The 20,370-nt window shown below is 45.9% G+C and overlaps 1 protein-coding gene across 1 annotated transcript in view; it reads right to left on the minus strand.

Annotated features, from left to right (window-relative positions):
• The window catches only part of srrm3 (serine/arginine repetitive matrix 3), a 54,933-nt gene that overhangs the window by 25,267 nt on the left and 9,296 nt on the right, over nucleotides 1-20,370 (minus strand). Inside the window, exons 2-3 of the mRNA XM_056595657.1 lie at nucleotides 14,750-15,096; nucleotides 2,082-2,183 (exon numbers count right to left, since the gene is read on the minus strand). Coding sequence (XP_056451632.1) covers nucleotides 2,082-2,183; nucleotides 14,750-15,084 — 437 coding nt within the window. The 5' untranslated portion in view covers nucleotides 15,085-15,096. The remainder of the gene's footprint in view (nucleotides 1-2,081; nucleotides 2,184-14,749; nucleotides 15,097-20,370) is intronic.

Consider the following 20,370-nt stretch of genomic DNA (forward strand, 5'->3'; position numbering starts at 1 on the left):
TATCATGTTGACAACATGTTTGCCTATTAGATAGCTGTACATACAGTAATGTTGTTTCATCAAATAATTTGACATTCAGTATTTTGGTCCACAGGATTTGAGATTTTTATATCAAGAACAATAGCCCAAGCTTGGTTTTACTGATATAAATAGATGTCCACAAATATTGGCCTGTGCTCATGTACATGAAAAAATCTTTAAATTTTTTTTTTTTAGATGTTGGAAAGATTGAACTAGGTACAGTCCGTGTAATGGCGCTTGAGTTTAGTGTGTGTGTGTGTGTGTGTGTGTGTGTGTGTGTGTGTGTGTGTGTGTGTGTGTGTGTGTGTGTGTGTGTGTGTGTGTGTGTGTGTGTGTGTGTGTGTGTGTGTGTGTGTGTGTGTTTGTGTGTGCACCTGTGTCTGTGCCTATGTGTGCGTGTGTTGAACTAGGTGGGTGAGCCTTACCAGATTACAAACCATTTCAATTTTCTACATCAAAGCCTCTCCCCAAATACGGAATATGTCAATGTTGGAGGAAATGTTGCAGTAAAAATACTTTTGCCTGTTGGATTGCTACTTTTCCTCTCTCTCCCTATCCCTATCCCTGTATCTCTCTCTCTCCCCTTCTCTTTCCATGAAGGATTTTCATCTTCAAATTTGATTTATTCTCATGTCAACTGCCTACCCAACAGTCAAGTAAAAAAAATAAAGCAACAAACAAGGAAACGAACAAACCCTTCCACACCCTTCCAAGAAGCCAATCACTGTGAAGTTCTATATTCCGGTTAAATGTCAAGTGATGGCGTCAATGAAGGGAAGAGGAGGAGGAGGAGGAGGAGGAGGAGGAGGAGGAGGTGTTGGAAGAGGTGGTGGAGGAGGTGGTGGAGGAGGTGGAGGAGGAGGAGGAGCAGGCGGGGCGGCTCGTTAGTCAGCTCTCCAACGTGTGGCGAAGCATCAGGGTCATTACCATTCATTAGCGCGCAGACAGCACGTCACCCGACAGCACCCGCTCAGTCATTCACGCCTCGACAGCAGAAGCAAGATTCTACCTCTGAATCTGCCACGGCCTGTCTGCCCCCCAACCAGTCTATATGCTGTGCGCAAGTGTCGGCGCTGGGCGTGCCACTAAGGAGACGGTAGCTATCTGCTCAGCGATGGTAGGCCGTCGCTGTGGACACTGTGGACATTGGTGTGAAGAAGCTACAAATAGACCCTCCTATTTGAGTCGGTGTGTGCCTCTGTGCGTGTCTCTGTGTGGACACGCCTGCATTTGCGTGCGTGAGAGTGTGGGGGTGTGCATTTGCGTCTCTGTCTGTGCGTGTGGCTGTGTGTTCACGTGCATGGCGTGCATGCATCTGTTTGTGTGTACGTGTCTCTGTATGTTTGTGTGGATATGTGTGCATGAACGTGTGTCTGTGTGTGTGCGAGTGCGTGTCTGCGTGTGCTTGTCTCTTACGAAAGAAACACCGCCTCTTATTCCAGTTGTGCGTCTGTTGTTCTGCCCGGTTACATTAGGGGCCTAATTTGAGATGTTCCAGTCTAATGCAATGTCCTTGATAAGTGCCTACGTCCTTCCCGCTCCCAGAGAAGGACGAGTTTAGAGATGAACGTATCTCGGAGGATCTGGGCTCGGTCTCAAACACGCCTGGAGTCCTCTGAAGAGGAGCTAAGCGTTGGTGGCGAACATTTCTGCTGGCAACTCTTTGGATTAGACGCGGTACTGGAGGATTATAGCAACACTATGCCCTGGGGACCTTATGGTAATACAGTCAAGTTACAAACTCTTTAATTTCACAAGAAAGAAGAAGTTCATACTGTATTTATGTATCTGCAGGCGAGATTTGTTTAAGATTAGTATTTTTTGCTGCTTTTTTTAGTTTTTTCTCGCTCAAAAGATACGTTTAACTGGCAACAAATGTATCTTTCCTTAGGTATATTCAAAGCATAAAGAACTGGCCAAAAAATTGATAAACATATTGTCTAAGAATATGTGAGCTTTCAAAACTAGCAACATGAAGTCGAGAAAGTGAGTGGGGAAGAGGAAAAAGAAAAAACGGTCAAACAACAGGACAGAGAGAATGCAAATGTCTTTTGACTTACATGGGTTGTGGGTGCGATCCCTCTCTGGTGATCACCCCTTCTTTGTCCATCAGCATCTGTCTAAAGGTGTTCACCTTCTGCTGGATCTCCTCCTCTGTGTACCTGAAAGGAAACACAGGATACAGTGTTGAGATAAGATAAGATACGATAAGAGAGATCTTAGGAAATGGTTTTGCCAGAGAATACCAAAAAATTATAATGATTGATTTAATTTATATAGCGCTTTTCTGGACACTAAAAGACGCTTTACAGTGAAGGGGGGGGACCTCACTCACCACCACCAATGACACCAACCTCCAGGTAAAAACTGATCAAATGTGTATACGGATTGAATTCTAATTTGAATATAATAACAATAACCAGGGTCAGGTAAAATAAGTAAACAAAAACAGTAGAAAAGTTATAATGCAAATGATATTAAAAGTAAAATAAGCAATGATACCGAAAAAGCCAATGACAAGTTATATTGCACACAATATTGAAAAGTAATATTGCACATAAGGGTGAAAAAGTAATATTTCCCATGATATTGATATTATTGTTCTCAGTGTATATTAACGACTGGTCTAATGTGAGATCAACAGGGCTCAGGCAGATCCAAGGACACCACCTAACCTCATCCGGTCATCAAGTCAAGCTGTCAGTGGAAAAACACAAGAATGGTTGTCTCTGTGCTTGGTGGTAGGGGGTTTCAAATATCCTATGAACTGCTAGGATATATGTCTGTTTTGTGGTTTAAATAAAAACAATATTACATTATTAATAACACCGTAATAATAATGCTGGCATTTACACTGGTTTAGGTAAGTTCAGTTTCGTGTATTTGAGAGAAGGGACAGTGCTGATTGATAAACAAACCATGCATAAAAGTGCCATGATTAGCCAACAGGCTATTTTTTTTTCAGTAGTCTCTGTTGAAGGTGTAAAAAAGGATTCCTAACTAAGCAAAGGCAGAACAGGACTTGCAGTTTAAAGATAGCAGCAAGAAACACAGTTGTTAAAAACAGTTAAAGCAGTACGACAAACGGAAATAGCAAACACATAAACATATTAAACAGCCTAACATATGCAGAACAACTATTACAGAACAACATTGCAAAGAGAGTTTAGTGCCGACATTTGTATGCATTAATTACCCATTGTTTTAAATGTTTATACTGTTTTTAATGATCAATAAGTGTTAAATAAGTGGTCTGATGTGATTTAGAATAACATTTAACTCTCTTGAACCACTGACATAGCAGGCTTTTCCGCGACTTAACGGTTCATTCTGTTCTTAAAGACCCCCAAGAGACACAATTAGTATTGGTTCTTTTGTTGATAAAGGAAATAAGTGGTTGAGCAAATTCATGGGTGACTTTGTGTACAAAGAAAAAGTTAGCATAATTGATTATTTCATCCCAACTTAGTTTACACACATACGTACTCACGCGCGCGCACACACACACACACAAACACACACAGACAAACACACACACACACACACACACAGACAAACACACAAACACACACAGCACACACACACACAAAGCATACACACACACAAAACACACACACAAAATAGACACGGATAGAATGAGACTTCAATGAAAATAGGGTAGGCCAGCAATTTCTTTAAATAGGGCTACCCCCGATATATAAAAAGCCACTTGCTGAAATGTTGGACTAATAGCCATTTATCTGGGCTGTCTGGCACGCCATGAAGCCCTATTGAACCTAGCAGACTTCTTCAGCCTCAGCTAAATCGTATCCGGGGTTTGGAAAGAAATCTGCACCCATGTTGTTGTTTTTATCCCCTCCAGGCAAGCAGTCTAGCCCCAAAGGGACCAAGTCCTGGAACAACAAGACCGTTCTAACCAGCTGACATAATCACAATGATGTCTACTTATGTATGCACTGTCTAATACCACCCGACCTCCGAAACTGTGACTCTCTCCCCATTTTCAAAGCACAACTAAAAACCCACCTGTTTCGGACTGCCTACTCTCTCTAACCTCCATGCTTCCTGCCATTCTGCCCTATGTATTTTAACTTATTATGTTGTCCTTTCTATGTCTATTTGATCACGTTTTTTGTATATTTCATTGTGTGTTTTATTGTGTGTGATGTACAGTGTCCTTGAGTGACCTGAAAGGCGCTTTTCTAAATAAAATGCATTATTATTATTATTATTATTAATACATCATCATAAGATGTACCATATCATATGAAGAAATCATACCTACCGTAAAGTAGGCTACCGTTTCATCCATTTATATCCAGGTTATGGTTGAAGCATTACAGTGATGGTTTCTCACTCTGATTGGCTAGCTTGCTGGTTATGCATGTTATGCATAAGAGAATTCTACAGAGAATGCATTTTACTTTAACCATATATCGGTTTGTATTCATACAGTGTAATGCACTATAACACACACAGTTAGCTTAGTGTGAACATATTCCATGGAAAGAATTGCCATTGGCTGCTTATGGATCTATTGATGTACATTTGACATTCAACTTGATGCCCATGAAACTATGAGGAGTAAATCTCTTCAGCCTGAAAATATCTATTTTCATTCCCTCTCCAGTAAGCATATGAAAAAGGGGTCAACCTTTGCTGGTTTTAATTAATGCCAAAATCCTTGAGGACTATTTCGGCTGGTCTATGGGTCATTAAAGTAAGGCAGTAAACATTAAAGGTCAGGGGCAAATGATTTATCTTTCAAACTCAAAGCAAAGTTCAGCATCACAGATCAATGTGCTCTGCTCGGCACGGCTAGGCTCCACTATGGTACACCCAGTATGGTTCCATGTGAGAACTCAGTTACAATGCTGCGACGATGGTGTGTGTGCAATAACATGGACTTTAATGATGTAAAGGGAAGAAAAGTTGAGTAGACTATTCAGTATTCAGTCCTCTTTTTAAATGGGTGATATTATTATGCCCCAGGTTTGTGATAAGCGTGTGATTAGCCTTTACAAAGCCATTTGAAAATCTGCCTTTTCCTATGTTTTAGTGACATCACACGTGCGAGTGTCCACCTAGATGTCTTCTGGAAAGATTAGCAACATTTGCTACAGTCCACTGGGTAGGCTGGTAGGCTGATCCATATATCCAGCATTCATCTAGCATACATAAATCGCATAAGGCAGGCTTGGGACTTGCTGAGGGATGCCTACAAGTAGACTATGGATCACCCTATACCACTTAGTTATCCTGCCCCCCCTGGTCTAACCAAGATCAAGCACCATCTTCTTTATCTTTTATTTCCCCATGAATCAGTGACAACACAAATCTTGCACATTTTGCTCCCTTTGCCTCAGCAGCCCCCTCTGCTGGCAGGTGTGTGCGAGCGCTGTCCAGCCTGCAGGGGTGCTGAACGGAGGCCACCCCTTCGCCACTGCTCAGTTGGTCCTGTCTGCCGCCTAATTGGCATTCATTGGCCGGATAAAACTTTATGGGCTGGATAATGCGTGATCTACAGCCCCATTTGAGCGAGGAGGGAAATGACATCAGCCATGGTGCCAATCTCCATGTTAAACAGAGCAGGCTGAGCCTCTATTGCCATCGCTTCTAAGCAAGGAGGGAGGAGGGGGGAGTTTCAGGAATAGCAGCAGGAAATCAGTGTGACAGGGTAACCAGCGGCTTCTGCCGTGGTCACATACACAGAAGAACACACAGACAGTGCACACATGAAAACACACAATCACACACACACATATACGCAGACGTGCACATATGCACACATAGACATAAACGTATGCGTACACGACGTGCACATATGCACAAACACACACACACACACATGCGAACACGTGCATATGTACACACACACGTACACACTTTATATTCATTGCTTTTATGCATGAAGGGGGAGCTATGGCGTCAGCGTACCTGTTCGGCCCCTGTAGCACTCAGACCGCTATCTCAGCTGTCTGTCTGCTGAGGGATGTTATAATAGGGCGAAGGAGGTGAGCACGGAACAGAGGAGGCACAGCGAAAACACATTGTTCTATAACTGGACGGGCCGCTGGGCTGCAGATCCCTCTCTATCTCTGTTAGCACTATCTCTGTCTACACCTCTCTCTCCTTGTCCCTCTCCCTGACTCTCTCCTTAGCTCTCTCTATCTATCTCTTTTCTCTCCTTCGAAATACAACTCAATTGCAAATTCCCTTTTTTATATGAGTATTTTCTGATGCATATATATAAAAATGCATATTTTTAAGTTTGCGATATAGAGGGAGCGGTAATAATAAGTGGCCCGATGACCGGTCAAACCTTCCATGTAGAAAGTTAGGAGCTCAGGGATGGGTAGGATCACTGGCCTGAAAGGAATACATTGTCATCTGATGATCCACAATGTTGTAATTCTACATGATTTATTCAATGAACTTGATGTATGCATGGTCTCATGGTTAAGGTGTTTGAATCCCAGTTGAATTGATCTGGGTTGGAACAAACCCTGATTTTGGCTACCTGCAGGCATCTCTAGAGAATCATTTCCTTCCTTCCTTCATTATCGACAAGCTTTACATCAACTATAAGTTATGCTTTAATATGGCCCATAATAAAGGCTGAGAACGTGTTTTCTCTTTAAGGTTTGTAGACAGTGCAATTCAGTGCACACGTAGAAAACAACGGTGCTTGATAACATTTGGATATTTGGGCTTATTTGGGAATAGATATTAAATAGCCGTAGCAAACCAGTAAAAAAAACATATCTTAAACAGCCGTGGATGGCACTCCCATCAGAGGAGCTTATTCACAGTCCAGTGGGAACATCATGTCTTCCTTCCACACCTTTACTAATACTTCATGAAGCTGTCTCCCCCTATTAATTTATCATTCATCCGTTTATCTTTGTCATTTAGCAGATGCGGTTGACTTGAAAAAGGACTTGACTGTGATCCTTGATGACAGGTCAACGAGAATCAGGCGCGGGTTCTTCCTGAAGTGACGCCTGCTGGTGGACTGTGGAAACTGTGGTCTGGAGCCCAAAGAACCGCCGGGCTGGAAGTCCCACATTAACCATCAGACTATCATACGCTCAACGTACACATGGGGAGGTACAACACTAATTTACAACCGATCCCTGGTTGGAAAGGTTTGTTTTGAGGTGGGGTTGTGTTTAAACTGTGAACTCCCAGTGAAAGATCTGGACAAAGGGACAGGGGACACTGAGATGATGTGGGTGGTGGGCAGGATTGGGGAATATACCCTTGTTATGTCGATGAAATTATTATGTCACAGCCTTAGCTGGAGGCAAAGCAAAACAACAACTGGAGGCAAAAAATAATTTAAGCTAAGCCAACTTTCCAGTCACCAGTCTTTGATACTTGGAATTTTCTGTGTTGTTGAGTGCCAGAAGTAAAGTATTGTCTGTTGTAGGATGGATATGTGAGCTAGGCTTGTCATGTCCAGCTAACCAGTAATGGGGAACAAGGAGAAGCAGGTGATTGATCTTTTAAATCTCTCAGCAAATTAGCTAATAAAGGTATAGTATGACAATCCCATTGGTTATATATCGAATATTAGTAGTTCAGCTAATGTTGAACAAACCCTTTTGAATATGAGATGTCTTACTTCATCCAACCATGTAAATGCAGTTTCGCAGATATGGCAGTTTGCTCTATTTACAATAACCATAGCTCCATTGAACTGGCAGAATTTACAGCATACTACCAAAGTTCAACAGCCAAATCTTAAATAATCATAAGGTTTTGCCCTTGCAATAACTGTTAGGAAAGTAGACTAAGGTCTTCTAAGGTAAACAATCATGCTTTGAAATTCAAGTTTAATTTGACATATTCAGATAAAAATAATAATAACCGCTGTTTGCTGCGCATTCAGGAATCCCTGAATGTCTCCATCCTAAGCCCCGGCCAAAAGGAACTTCATTGTTCCCAAACAGAGAAGGGATCTATAGAAGCTGTGCCAGACGGGCAGACGAAAAATCACCACGATTAAAAGAACCTTATTAAAGTAATTAGTTCGCCTGTGGAAAGCCCCCCTCTTTCTGCCTATTAGCAATCACAGCACTGGACCAGTGCTGGTCAGGCACCCCGTGCTTACCCTGATTCTCATTGATTGTGTGTGTGTGTGTGTGTGTGTGTGTGTGTGTGTGTGTGTGTGTATGTGTATGTGTATGTGTATGTGTATGTGTATGTGTGTGTGCGTGCGTGCGTGCGTGCGTGCGTGCGTGCGTGCGTGCGTGCGTGCGTGCGTGCGTGCTTGTGTGTGTGTGTGTGTGGATGTGTTTAGTGTAGATGTGTGTGTATTTGTGTGTGTGTGTGTGCGTGTGTGCAGCTGTCGTGTGTCTATGATGACTGGAGGGGATCTTCAGTCACAGCCTATCCCTCGGTAGCCCCCCGAGCCAGGGAAGGGAATGTCTGCCGCCAATCTCCGGGCTGTGGGGCCCCGGAGCGATGGGGTAGTCGTTAGTGAGATTGAAACGGGGGGGGGGGGGAGCACGGCAAGGTGCACGGCCACCGAGATGAGTACCGTATTTAATTTTTTTCCACAAAAGGGAAATTAAAAGGAGCAGTTGATGGGCAGAAACTAAAACGGCTCAACCCTCTGGGGCGGTGTGTGAGGGGGGGGGGGGGCTTTTCAATTGAGCTGCCATTTAGTCGTCGCTTTTCAGGTTAGACCCCAGACACTTCTGAGAGGACATAAAGAGACAGAGAGAGAGGCAGACAGACAGACAGACAGACAGACAGACAGACAGACAGACAGACAGACAGACAGACAGACAGACACAGAGAGAGACACAGAGACACAGAGACACAGACACAGACACAGAGAGAGAGAGAGAGAGAGAGAGAGAGAGAGAGAGACAGAGACAGAGACAGAGACAGAGAGAGAGAGAGAGACTGAAGACCTTCTCTTTACAGCGGGATGGGTTTCCCATTTTCCCTAAAGAGTGGAACAGATCAATGAATGGAGGAGCACAATGTGCCACTGGCCCAATTTAGGATTGTTCATCTCCGCTACACACACATATACACACACACACATGTATACACACACACAAACACACGCACACACACACACACACACACACAAACACACGTGTATACACACTTTTTTGCCTTTGCTGTGTGCCATCTATAGGCCATGGAGGTTATTGTTGGGAACACAGAACAAGTAGGGCACCCTTCCCCTGAAATGCTATTGTCAGTGTGAGGAAACAAGCTACCATAGTGCGAAGCCTCTTTAAGCACACTAAAGCATAGCACAGCATAAAGGGGCATAGTGTTTTACCAGCTAATTATCCTATCCCAAATAGCAAAGTCTCGGCTGCCCCCTTTCTTTGGAATGCTCTCCCAGACTCTCTGAGGGTACCACAGACCCCGAACAATTAAACCGCATATAGAGCTTTCTATATAGGGAGGCATTTAGAGAGTTAAGGTAGCTTCTAGTGAGCCTTTTATTGTTTAAGTTCTATGTGCATGATCTGTTTTTAGCCCTGTACACTGCAACACTTTGAGGTAACTTAAATGAAATGCTTCCTGAATAAAACAAATGATTGAACTATTTAGTTCGTCTGCGTAGCTGGCTTAAATAGAGGGCTCTGGGAGAGGTACTAGTGCTGTTCTGAGCTAAACCGAAGCTCTCATCTAGGTCTCTTTTAGCTCAATACAAAACAATCATCAAGGAGTCCGTTTGTGCCGAGCATTGCAGAAATGCAAACCAGATCCAGCCGACACACCTTAGCGCTGCGGCGTCAGCGCGGCGGTGTCAGTTAATGTACTCGTTCCCCATGTCTTAATTCTGAGAAAAGGCTCTGGCACGGTTGGACATACTGACAAAAACACAAAAGGAGTATACAATGGACTGCTGCATTGAACACCACATTGGGCACAAGGATAGCGTTCTGTATTCAGTACTTGCGTGGGCATCTGCACCTCCCTCAGGTAACACCTATGGATTATTTCCAACGCAGCCACATTTATTTGTATTGTTCCGCTTGGTGTATCAGGCAGAGCACGTCGTTACTGTTAAGTAGGACTGGCTCCTGCTCAGAAACTATGTCTGTCTTTTCATCGATCCACACCGTGTAAGTCCTGACGCATAGGAGTAGGAAGGTGTTGGTATATATGTACAAATATTTATAAATATATATATATGTGTGTGTGTATGCGTGTGTGTGTGTGTGCGTTCGTGCGTGCGTGCGTGCGTGCGTGCGTGCGTGCGTGCGTGCGTGCGTGCGTCTTAATTATGTTTTGTATGTGCAATTTGCGTAACGACCTACGCCCACAGAGCTGTCCAGCCAGGGGCCAAAGTGACTCAGAGTTACCACAATGGATGCTTATTGACAGCAGAGGGAAAGGTCAAACCTCTCCACAGAGCGGAGCTAGGGGGGGAGAGGAAGGTGTGGGGGGGGGGAGGTGGCTGGGGTTAGGGCGGGGGGGGGGGTGCAGCCAGTCCTACACCATCTTTGTGTCTCAATTAGCGGGGAGTAGGGCAGAAACAGGGCCCTGAAATAGAAGCATGGACCGTTACATAAGTTGAGATCATTCCCCGGGCTGGGAGACAGCTACAGGGCAGGGCGGCCATTAGCAACCTCTGTATAAGTGGTGCCGGTGGGCCGGCGCTCGTCAGGAGACACCGTGCCATTTAGCCAGAGCGCCGGCGGGCACGTAGGGCAGCTGTTCACGTCCGACGGGAGCGCCTGCACCACATCTGCTCAGCGCTCCCGATCCGTGACCCCCGCTTCAACGGAGCTCGCCGCCTTACATCCGCCACTGTTGCCGGGTAGATCTTTTCCTCTTACAAAAGACAACTAGGAGATAGGGCGGTCGCAATCAATCACACACCTACCTACGGGTAATGGCTGAAATGTAGCAGTGCTGAAAAATGCAATACAGCCGATAAGCCAGTGGTGCAAAGATCCACAATGGTCTCCCCTGTGGACACAGGGGTGGGCAACTGCGGCGCGCCATGCACCCGGAGCCGATGGAGCAAGCGAGACCCTCGGAGAGTCGATAACATTGATGACGCTGCCTGCTCTTAGAGTCCGCCTGATGAGAAAAGGCCCCTTTAATGGCTGAGCCCTGCTAATTGGCTCCCTGCTGCCAAGTCCATCACACATGGCAGCAGGCTACTTATCCAACTTTCAGCTCGCCGGGCCGGGACCCCGCTGGCTGGATCAAGGGTCTGCGCGTGTAGGGGAGGAACGGGGAGGGGGGGGGGATGGGGGGGGGGAGAGACCCAGAGGCCTAATCCCCCCCCCCCCCCCCAACCCAAGGCCTGAGCCGAGCTGAGGACTGGGGTGATGGTGGTGGGGGTGGTGGTGGGGGAGGGGTGATGGTGAGGGCAGCTGGAAGCTTTGTAGGCAGAGGCTGCTGACTTAAATCCCACAGCACGCGAACAGAGTTCAGCCGCCATTTTAATTGTGTGTAACGCCTCGCGAGCCTCTCTTCCCCCCCCCCCCCCCCCGTATCACCCTCCCCGTCTCACCCTCCCCTCTGCTGCTGCATCCTCCTGCTCTATCCCTTAATCCTGCACACATGCACACAAATACTCTTGCTTAAAGAGGCATTAGAAATTGGAGAGCGCCGTACATGGCTGCGCTTGGCCTTGGCTTAATTTGATTATTTTTTTCTACCTCTACCGTAATTATAATCTCTGAAATAAGACTTAAACGTGTCCACACGGGTGGTCAGAGTCGTCTCTCTCAGTCAGAGGAAACACTGAATAATCAAGGGAGTGAACCATGGCATCCTGTCAACTTTATCTAGCTTTATCTCTCTCTCTATTAGCAACACATCCAGTAGCTAGGAGCTAGTGGAGCAAGCTAGCTCTTTCTATAATCCTAATTCTCCTCTTCTCTGTATTAGCCACTCAGATAGTAGTATGGAGCTACTGGAGCTAGCTAGCTCCTTCTATAATCCTAGTTCTCCTCTCGCTGCATTAGCTTCTCATCTAGTTACTAGGAGCTACTTGAGCTAGCTCGCTCTTTGTATAATCCTAATTCTCCTCCTCTCTGTATTAGCCACTCATGTAGTTAGTTAGGAGCTAGTGGAGCTAGCTAGCTCCTTCTATAATCCCAGTTCTCCTCCTCTCTCCACTTCTCCAGTTGCTAGGATTCTTCTACAATCCTAGTGAGTCTGTCCTTCTGTGTCAGAAGAGGAAGGGAGAGACGGATGGGTGGATAACGAGGGAATAAAGTAGAGGGGGGCTGACAGATGGCTGAGGTCTCTCTCTCTCTCTCTCTCTCTCTCTCTCTCTCTCTCTCTCTCTCTCTCTCTCTCTCTCTCTCTCTCTCTCTCTCGCGATAGATAGATAGATAGATAGATAGATAGATAGATAGATAGATAGATAGATAGATAGATAGATAGATAGATAGATAGATAGATAGATAGATAGATAGATAGATAGATAGATAGATAGATAGATAGATAGATAGATAGATAGATAGATAGATAGATAGATAGATAGATAGATAGATAGATAGATAGATAGATAGATAGATAGATAGATAGATAGATAGATAGATAGATAGATAGATAGATAGATAGATAGATAGATAGATAGATAGATAGATAGATAGATAGATAGATAGATAGATAGATAGATAGATAGATAGATAGATAGATAGATAGATAGATAGATAGATAGATAGATAGATAGATAGATAGATAGATAGATAGATAGATAGATAGATAGATAGATAGATAGATAGATAGATAGATAGATAGATGGGGCATAAAGGGAAAAATTGAGGGATGAGGGGTTGAAGGGAGGAGGCGATGAATGGCTGGGTAGATAGTTGGAAAGGCAGATGTATTGACAGATGGATGCATTGACAGATTGGGGGAAGAATGGGAGGGGCTCCACCGAGAATGACAAGCAATAGTCAAATCTCTCGTCGGGCTGTTACAGACTGACTATGCTGTGCTTAGGTCTGTCGCCAGCCAGGGATAGCATGGCTGGATCCTGCAGAGAAGACTGGAGTTCTCCTCTTTGTTTTAACAGTGTTTTCTTTTGACCACGCAAAGTCCTTCCTAACAAGACACGGTGCGAACGCTATTTAAAAATAAAACAAAGCTGAGAGATAAAGCTAAAACAATCAGACGTCTTCACTTAGTCCTTGGTTGCGTGCCTGATGGGAGTTAAAAATAGTATACATCTGTTGAATTCAACCGGCCGTTATATTTAGACTGTCTGCCCGCTCACTTCTCTTCGGCTCACGGTTCATCTAGGAATTTGACAAGGGACAAGTACCGGAAATAAAACGTGGATAAGGTGTTTGCACTGTTCAACGCGCGGCCATAAAACCTCCTGTTAATCACACCCACCACAAGCCCAGAGTTTTATTGGAGACCTGAGGCTAGCCTTTAGGCGGTGTGTTAGTTTGCGTGCGTGTGTGTGTGTGTGTGGGTGTGGGTGTGGGTGTGGGTGTGTGTGTGTGTGTGTGTGTGTGTGTGTGTGTGTGTGTGTGTGTGTGTGTGTGTGTGTGTGTGTGTGTGTGTGTGTGTGTGTGTGTGAGTGGGGGGTTCTGTGTGTGGGTCTGTGTGTGCACATGCTTGCTCGTGTGTACATGTGTGCCTTTGTCTGGGCCTGTTTGTTTTGATGTGTGCCGGCACGTGCAGATTAGCCAATGATAAAGCCCAATAACACTGCTAGCATGCTAGCAGGATTAGCTTCAGCTCCGCTTCACGCAAAGCCTTCCCAACCCCCCACCGCGTAGCCCCCTCCTTGGCGAGGGTCCCATAAGACCCGGGGAGACGGCGTATGCTAATTAGAAGACGCTTTGTCCTTCCAAACTCGTCTCCATGGCAACCGTACCCTCTGCCCCTCCTGCTTACAACATTGATTAAGCTTCCGATACCACGACGCACGCACTAGACAGTTGTTGTCGATATACTTGAAGTAAACTTCTTACTTGTTTAATTTGATTTGAGTGTTTGGTGTAATACTTTACTCGAACTTGGGAAATCATTTTATTTCATGTTCAGTGGGTCCAACATTTTGGAAAATTATGCCACTTTTAACTAATTTGAAGTGCTGCTTTCAACCAGTTGGAAAATGTGTGATTCTGCAGCAAAAAACAGTTGGCACCCACAGTGGAACTGTAGCCACTCCTAGACACACTATATACTTTTAAGATAAATTGCCTTTAATAAATGAGAGGGCAAGCACTATTTATGTGCTGGTACCGCGCTCGGTCAGCGAGTTTAGTTGTATAACCCTAATTAGGGGCTACTGGATACTGCCACCCTTTTGTTTTCCTGCTCTGCTATGTATTGCAATATGTGTGTGCATAATTTCGTGGTGTGACAAACTGTTTATGTGTGTGTTTGTGTGTGTGTGTGTGTGTGTGTGTGTGTGTGTGTGTGTGTGTGTGTGTGTGTGTGTGTGTGTGTGTGTGTGTGTGTGTGTGTGTGTGTGTGTGTGTGTGTGTGTGTGTGTGTGTGTGTGTGAACGCGTGTGAATATAGTAGGTAGAGTGCAATTCTCATGGAGATCTCCCAATGCAAAGTACCCCCAGCAGTATGAGAAAAACAACCCCCCCGTAGAGATAACAAGATATCGTGTCAAAACTAAATTCTCCATCATTCCCCCAGTGTTGTAGTGCTTCTGCACTGCGGGGAATCTCTGTTATTTCTCGGGTGTCGGCCTCACGTATTGTGAGGCCTACACCTTCAAGACATGCGTTGCCCTCTGCGACTCCACTCACCCTTGCTCCTCCATCATCTCCTGGAGCTCCATGCACTTCAGCTCCACCCTCCTCTTGCGGTCGTGGTCCAGGATCATCCTGTGGGGCTTCTTCACCAGCACCGGCTCCGCCTTGGGTTGATCACCTTCCTCCTCTCCCACTACCTCCTCCTCTTCCTCCTCCGCCGCCGCCTCACCCAAAGGGCCCTCCTCAGCTTTTGGTCGAGAGGCTGGCGTCAGAGACGGACTCCCGTCCCCGCTGACAAGCCCCGCCTCCGGCCCCGCCCCTTGAGCGGCGCACTGGGGGACTCCATTTTGAGCGTCCTTGGGTGAGGGCACCCTCGCCTCGTCATACATGGCGGCTGTACTCTGTAGAGACAGGGTGGAGATGTTGGTTAGAGAGACATGACTTGTTACAATCGAAACATGACTTGTGCAGACAATCCCCTGAAGATAAACATCACGATCACATTGTGTGGCTTTCCAAAAGCAACATCAATGCTATTATGCTAGCGAAAATGAAAAACAGTTCTCATATGACACCAGCAATGGATGGTGTGTGTGTGTGCACTGTTATATGCTTCAAAAGCTGGCCAGGTCTTCCGTTTGACGCTAACTTCTCTGGACTGGTTGGTTTGGCGTAAAGCCTTCAGCAAACAGCCGCGCACAACTTCCACCGGATCAAATCGAAATCACAATAAGTGCACAGGCGTGCGTGCAACCGTGTTGTTTGGGAGATAGAGCACGTGTTGAAATGCACCGGTTGTGACAGCAGCACAACTGGAGGCTGACTCTGCCACTGTGAGTAAGGCGGCCGGCATTTGGTCGGGGGACGGAAGTGGAGGACGAAAGGTGCGGTGCACGGGCCCGACTCATCTGCTGCACAAGATCCATCAGACACCTAGATACCGTGTTATGATGAGAACTGCAGGGCACGGGAGATCTTTTCAACACAATGAGGGTATTACCGGTCTGTGAGCTCAAGCAAAGACAGAGATAAGGGACTATTTGAGAAGGGTAAGAGACAGTAGTCCTCCTATATGATCAAAACGCAGGCTGACTCGTTCCATTAAAACGGCCCGTTCATGTCGGTTTTCAAGAAAAACTAATTTGCAAACAGCATGCCGGCTCTTTCCCGTGCCTCTAAGGTTCAGTGCAGCTGTTGTGTGAAATGATGGCGATGTCATTTTAAGGAATAAAAAGTTGTCTTGTATAAGTGCTGCCTGGTGTGGGCTCTGATGAAGACAGATCGGGCTGTCTGGACACCGTACTGAGCAGCCAGAGGTTTGGAGGGGAGGAGAGGGGGGGTGAGGGTAGAGAGGACAAGGGAGTGGTGTGAGGTGAGGAGGGAGAAAGAGAGAGCAAGGAGGGCCTTGCTATGCCCGATAGCTCCGGATGCACGGCGCCTCTCAACCGCTCCTCTCCAGAACAACTAATGGCTTCATTTTTCACACTGAGGGGGCCGACCAAAAAAAAAAAAAAAAGTCCATACAAACGCACTTCATCAGCGCTTCGCATGGTAAACGCTGACTCGTCGGGGGCACTGACGCAGGAAGCCTTCGCGCCGCACCAGCCAGTGTCACACGCCATCCCGACACATCGCCGCTAATGATGACCGCGGGCCCCTCTGGCTGTAGGAACCGCGCAGCGACAGCTGCATCCCTCCATACGAAACGCCTTCTGGCTGTCTACTCTGACGGGATAATGGTGATTTGCTTGTTTTTTGGGGTTTGTGTGCGCTGGTAAACTAACCGCGGATGCGCGTGTAGCCACAAGACGGCGGGCTGCTGACAGAGCAGGTGGTGGGACAGCAGGAGGCGTTCTCGCCGGATCTATTAACTACTAAATTAGCACGGCGCACTTCCTCAACTATCGCTCTCCACGACGTGGAATGCTTCACACGTCGCCGCTCGCTTGCTGCTGCGATGTCGTGGTCCGGCAGGCAGTTGACACTCAAGAGTGAAGACTTATTTTTTACGGAGAGAAATGTAATATTAAACTACGAGAGGCGAGAGAACATTTCCACTTCAAATCCTGAGAATACTCAAGAACGTTTCGCCGGGGGGCACTCAGAGCAAATCGTAGAAATATAAAAACATTACACTAAAAATAACTGTTTTCTTCATGCCAGAGATAGAAGCCTGAAATTGGAAAGTATTGTTTTAGGAATTCATTTTTATTTTCATTGTGAAAATAAGAAAATCTTCTATGCTGCTGACCATTTAGTGACCAGATCAGGTTCAACCTATCAGGTCTACCCCAGACCACAAACCCCACGTACCTAGACCCAGGTTCCTGTGGCTATCAACAGACTGATAGTACACTGCAATAAACTCAAAACCAGAATGAAGACATCCCATGATGAGAGTGAAAGTATCCGCCTCCAATCTTAAACGTTCCACTTGTTGCCACCAGATGTGGGAGTCAGACAAATGGCAATCAGCGTGAAGCCATGCTGTAAATATCAAGCCATCCCATTATGCAAATGCATCATTCCGCCCTGATTTCTTTGGCTCTCGAGGGGAGGGGGGTGGGGGGGGGGGGGGGGGGGCACAAAAAACAAATCTGTTCTCTCTCAGGTTAAAACGACTAAATCATTTAATTGTGCAAAGAAACAATCATCGTGGAGAGAGAGTCGTGTGAGGGGGGTCCGATAAAGCTAACCGAGCATGTGGCTAATTGTCTGCCAGTCCTCTACAGGGATGAAGGTTATCGCAAGCCCCTTGTATTAGGGCTGCCTCAGACTAGAGGGGCTGTCACACGGTGCACATCACACAGACGCACACACACATGCACACACACATTCTGTAACACACAGAGACACACACACAAATGCACACCGTGTTACCCACACTCACACACACACACGCACAAACACAGACCGTGTTCTACACACATACACACGCACACAAACACACACACACACACACACACCCTGTTTGAACTGACGAATTGCGCAGGGTCACGGGGATTCGACACACGTCCTCTCCCACATCCGATCGATTAATTTGGAGTCAAATGGGGAGAGATAGGGAGCCTTGCACTGAGGGTCTCGGTGAAACCAGCAGCCGTCGAAATTAAGGCATCAGCTTGTGGCTTTTCCCACGCAGTGGTGAAGGACCTTCGGTTCACATTGCGTCCCTTCCTGGATGATACGGTTGCCACGGTGCCTACGTTCTGCCAACATGGCATCTCAGACAGATGAAAAATTATAATCATTGACAAAACAAAGCTGGTGTATAAGAAGAGCTAATCATAGCACACCGCACTAACGCGCCACTGCGTGACAAGTGTGTAGGAGCACTGCTGTAATTAGCCCACCCCACCCCACCCCCCCACCCCCAGTTACATGGTGTTCATACATGGTGCAGCGAGCTAATTGAGCTAATGCAGAGATGGATCTGTTTCTTTCAGCTGAATTAACCGCGCTGTCAAGACCGGATATTAGGCCGGTCATCCCAATCATATCTTGTGGACTTGGGTCATTAAAACAACATCCATTCCCAATGTTATTCTGCCTCAGTTTCTTTCTGCATGTGATATTATCAAGTACTTCCGAAAGCCATTGCATATACCACAATTGGTTGCCTGCAATTTTTGTCATCTATAAACCTGATTGCACTGTGATGAAAACTGTGAAACTACGCCTCTTCCCGGAACTAGCAAGAATTATTGATGCCAGCTGTTTGTAGAAATTCCCACAAAGAAGAACACACACAGCAAGGAATGGAGACTGTTGGTGTATTTTTTGTTGGAAACCTGTTATTTTAAATCCCTTAAAAATCGATTTGTTTCTTTCGCTGCATTCTAGGAACAACCCTAGTCTTTAGAAGAGCGACACAAAGAGAAGACCGTATTCCTGTGCACATTAATATCTATTTCCCTTCCCATTTTTATTCTTGTAGCCCTGTTGGAATAAAATGCTACGCTTTTCAAACAACTAGGGAGGCTGGTTTTGAAATGGATTCCGCTTCGGTAGCTGCACTCACAATAAAAAAAAAAGAACAGAAAGGAGGCGGGAACTGGTCTCCACGGAGCCATTTTCCCTTCTAAAACCATTTCCCGCCCCCTCCTTCTCCCTCTTTATATATACGGCTCTTACAAAACCTGCCACCTGTAGGAGATCTCCTCAGTGCAGCGGAACTCAAGGAGCACGTCTCTCCCATTGAAGTCTGTATCTCTGAGAGGATCAAGGTGGTGGAACAAACAGCAGCGACGCCCGGACTCAAGAGAGTCCGGGAGAACGGGACAAGGGTCGGCGTATCGAAACGGCTACGGTGTTTTGGACTCCCAGCCGCAAGTACGGAGATGAATCTCTAAAGTCCACGTCTTAAACGTGAGCATGATGCCTCACCCCTATGTGTTCCTTATTTTTTTCATGACATGTATCTGAATTCACTTAATGAAGGCATATGCTGAAGAACTAAATAGTCAACATTAAACAAAAGCGCAAATTCTGCACATTCGTAAACGGCAGTCACTCCCCCTGAACACCGAGTTTGTTTCACGGCAGAACAGCGAGAGATAGACCAGAGATATAATAGGGAATTCAGAAGTTGAGTGGGTGCTCATACGTGTTTGTGTGTCTCAATGCATTATGTATTATGCATTGCATCGCATTGACCAGCGTTCTCCGTCTCCCTGACTGCCTCATCTCTCTCCCACTCTGTCACGCCTTCCTCTCCATTGTTCACCGTCTGCCACGGTTTGTAGTCTCTCCTATCCTCAAACCTGACCCCACCAAATATAATCTTCCTCTCGGCGGGAGGCTGATGTTATATTCTCAACGGTTTGACACCCACAAGGGGCCTTTTATTTTTATTTTATGCTCCCAAGGTCAGCCATTTATATTCAAGGCACGTGGGTCTGCCGTTACGCGCCAAGAAACAAGCACTGTTTTTGTATATTTATGCATTCTTTTTTTTCTCCCTGTTACAGTTAGAAACGAGGGCGGCAGGGAAAAAACATTTTGTGTTGCCCAGATCAGAGGAATTTGTAATGCGAAAGGGCGAGACGGAAATCATCCCACTCAGCATGCTGGAGGTCTGATCGGATGGCATCAGATCCCGGGGAGATTATTGGTGTTTCACTGTCCAGCATCGTACCCGGCATAATGTCAATTTAAACTGTATTTTTTCTGGCTTTTGGGAAGAGTACATGGACGCAGAACATGATAATGAATGAGTGTGTCCCTGTCAAACATAAGTACTGAAACAATTTAAGGTCAAATGGCTGATTTATGGTTTGGTAGAAACACACAGACACAGAATATGATGATACATGAATGTTACCAGGAGAGGCCTCGGCAACGTTTTGTCTTTCCTTTAATCTTTCCTTCTGACGTTATTAACCACCTGCCAACTTAATTAGATCGGCCATTACTTGAGCACATATATAGCCGACCATTTTCAAAGAGAGCGAGAAAGAGGGGGGCCTGGGACCTCCCTGAAGACAGAGCGAGGAGGAGATGAAGTGTAAACGGGCTTCGGTTCCTTCTTCGCGCCCTTTGATGATTTCAGTACATGGACCAGTCCTAGAACCAGCAGCAGAGGAAGGAGAAGGGTTGAAATGGGAGAGTTGAATGATGCCCAGAGGCACTGTAGTATTGGATTCCACAGATGGTGGTAACCATTGTAAACATCT

This window comes from Gadus chalcogrammus, chromosome 7 (genome assembly GCF_026213295.1).
Source record: "Gadus chalcogrammus isolate NIFS_2021 chromosome 7, NIFS_Gcha_1.0, whole genome shotgun sequence".
In the NCBI taxonomy this organism is placed as follows: domain Eukaryota; kingdom Metazoa; phylum Chordata; class Actinopteri; order Gadiformes; family Gadidae; genus Gadus; species Gadus chalcogrammus.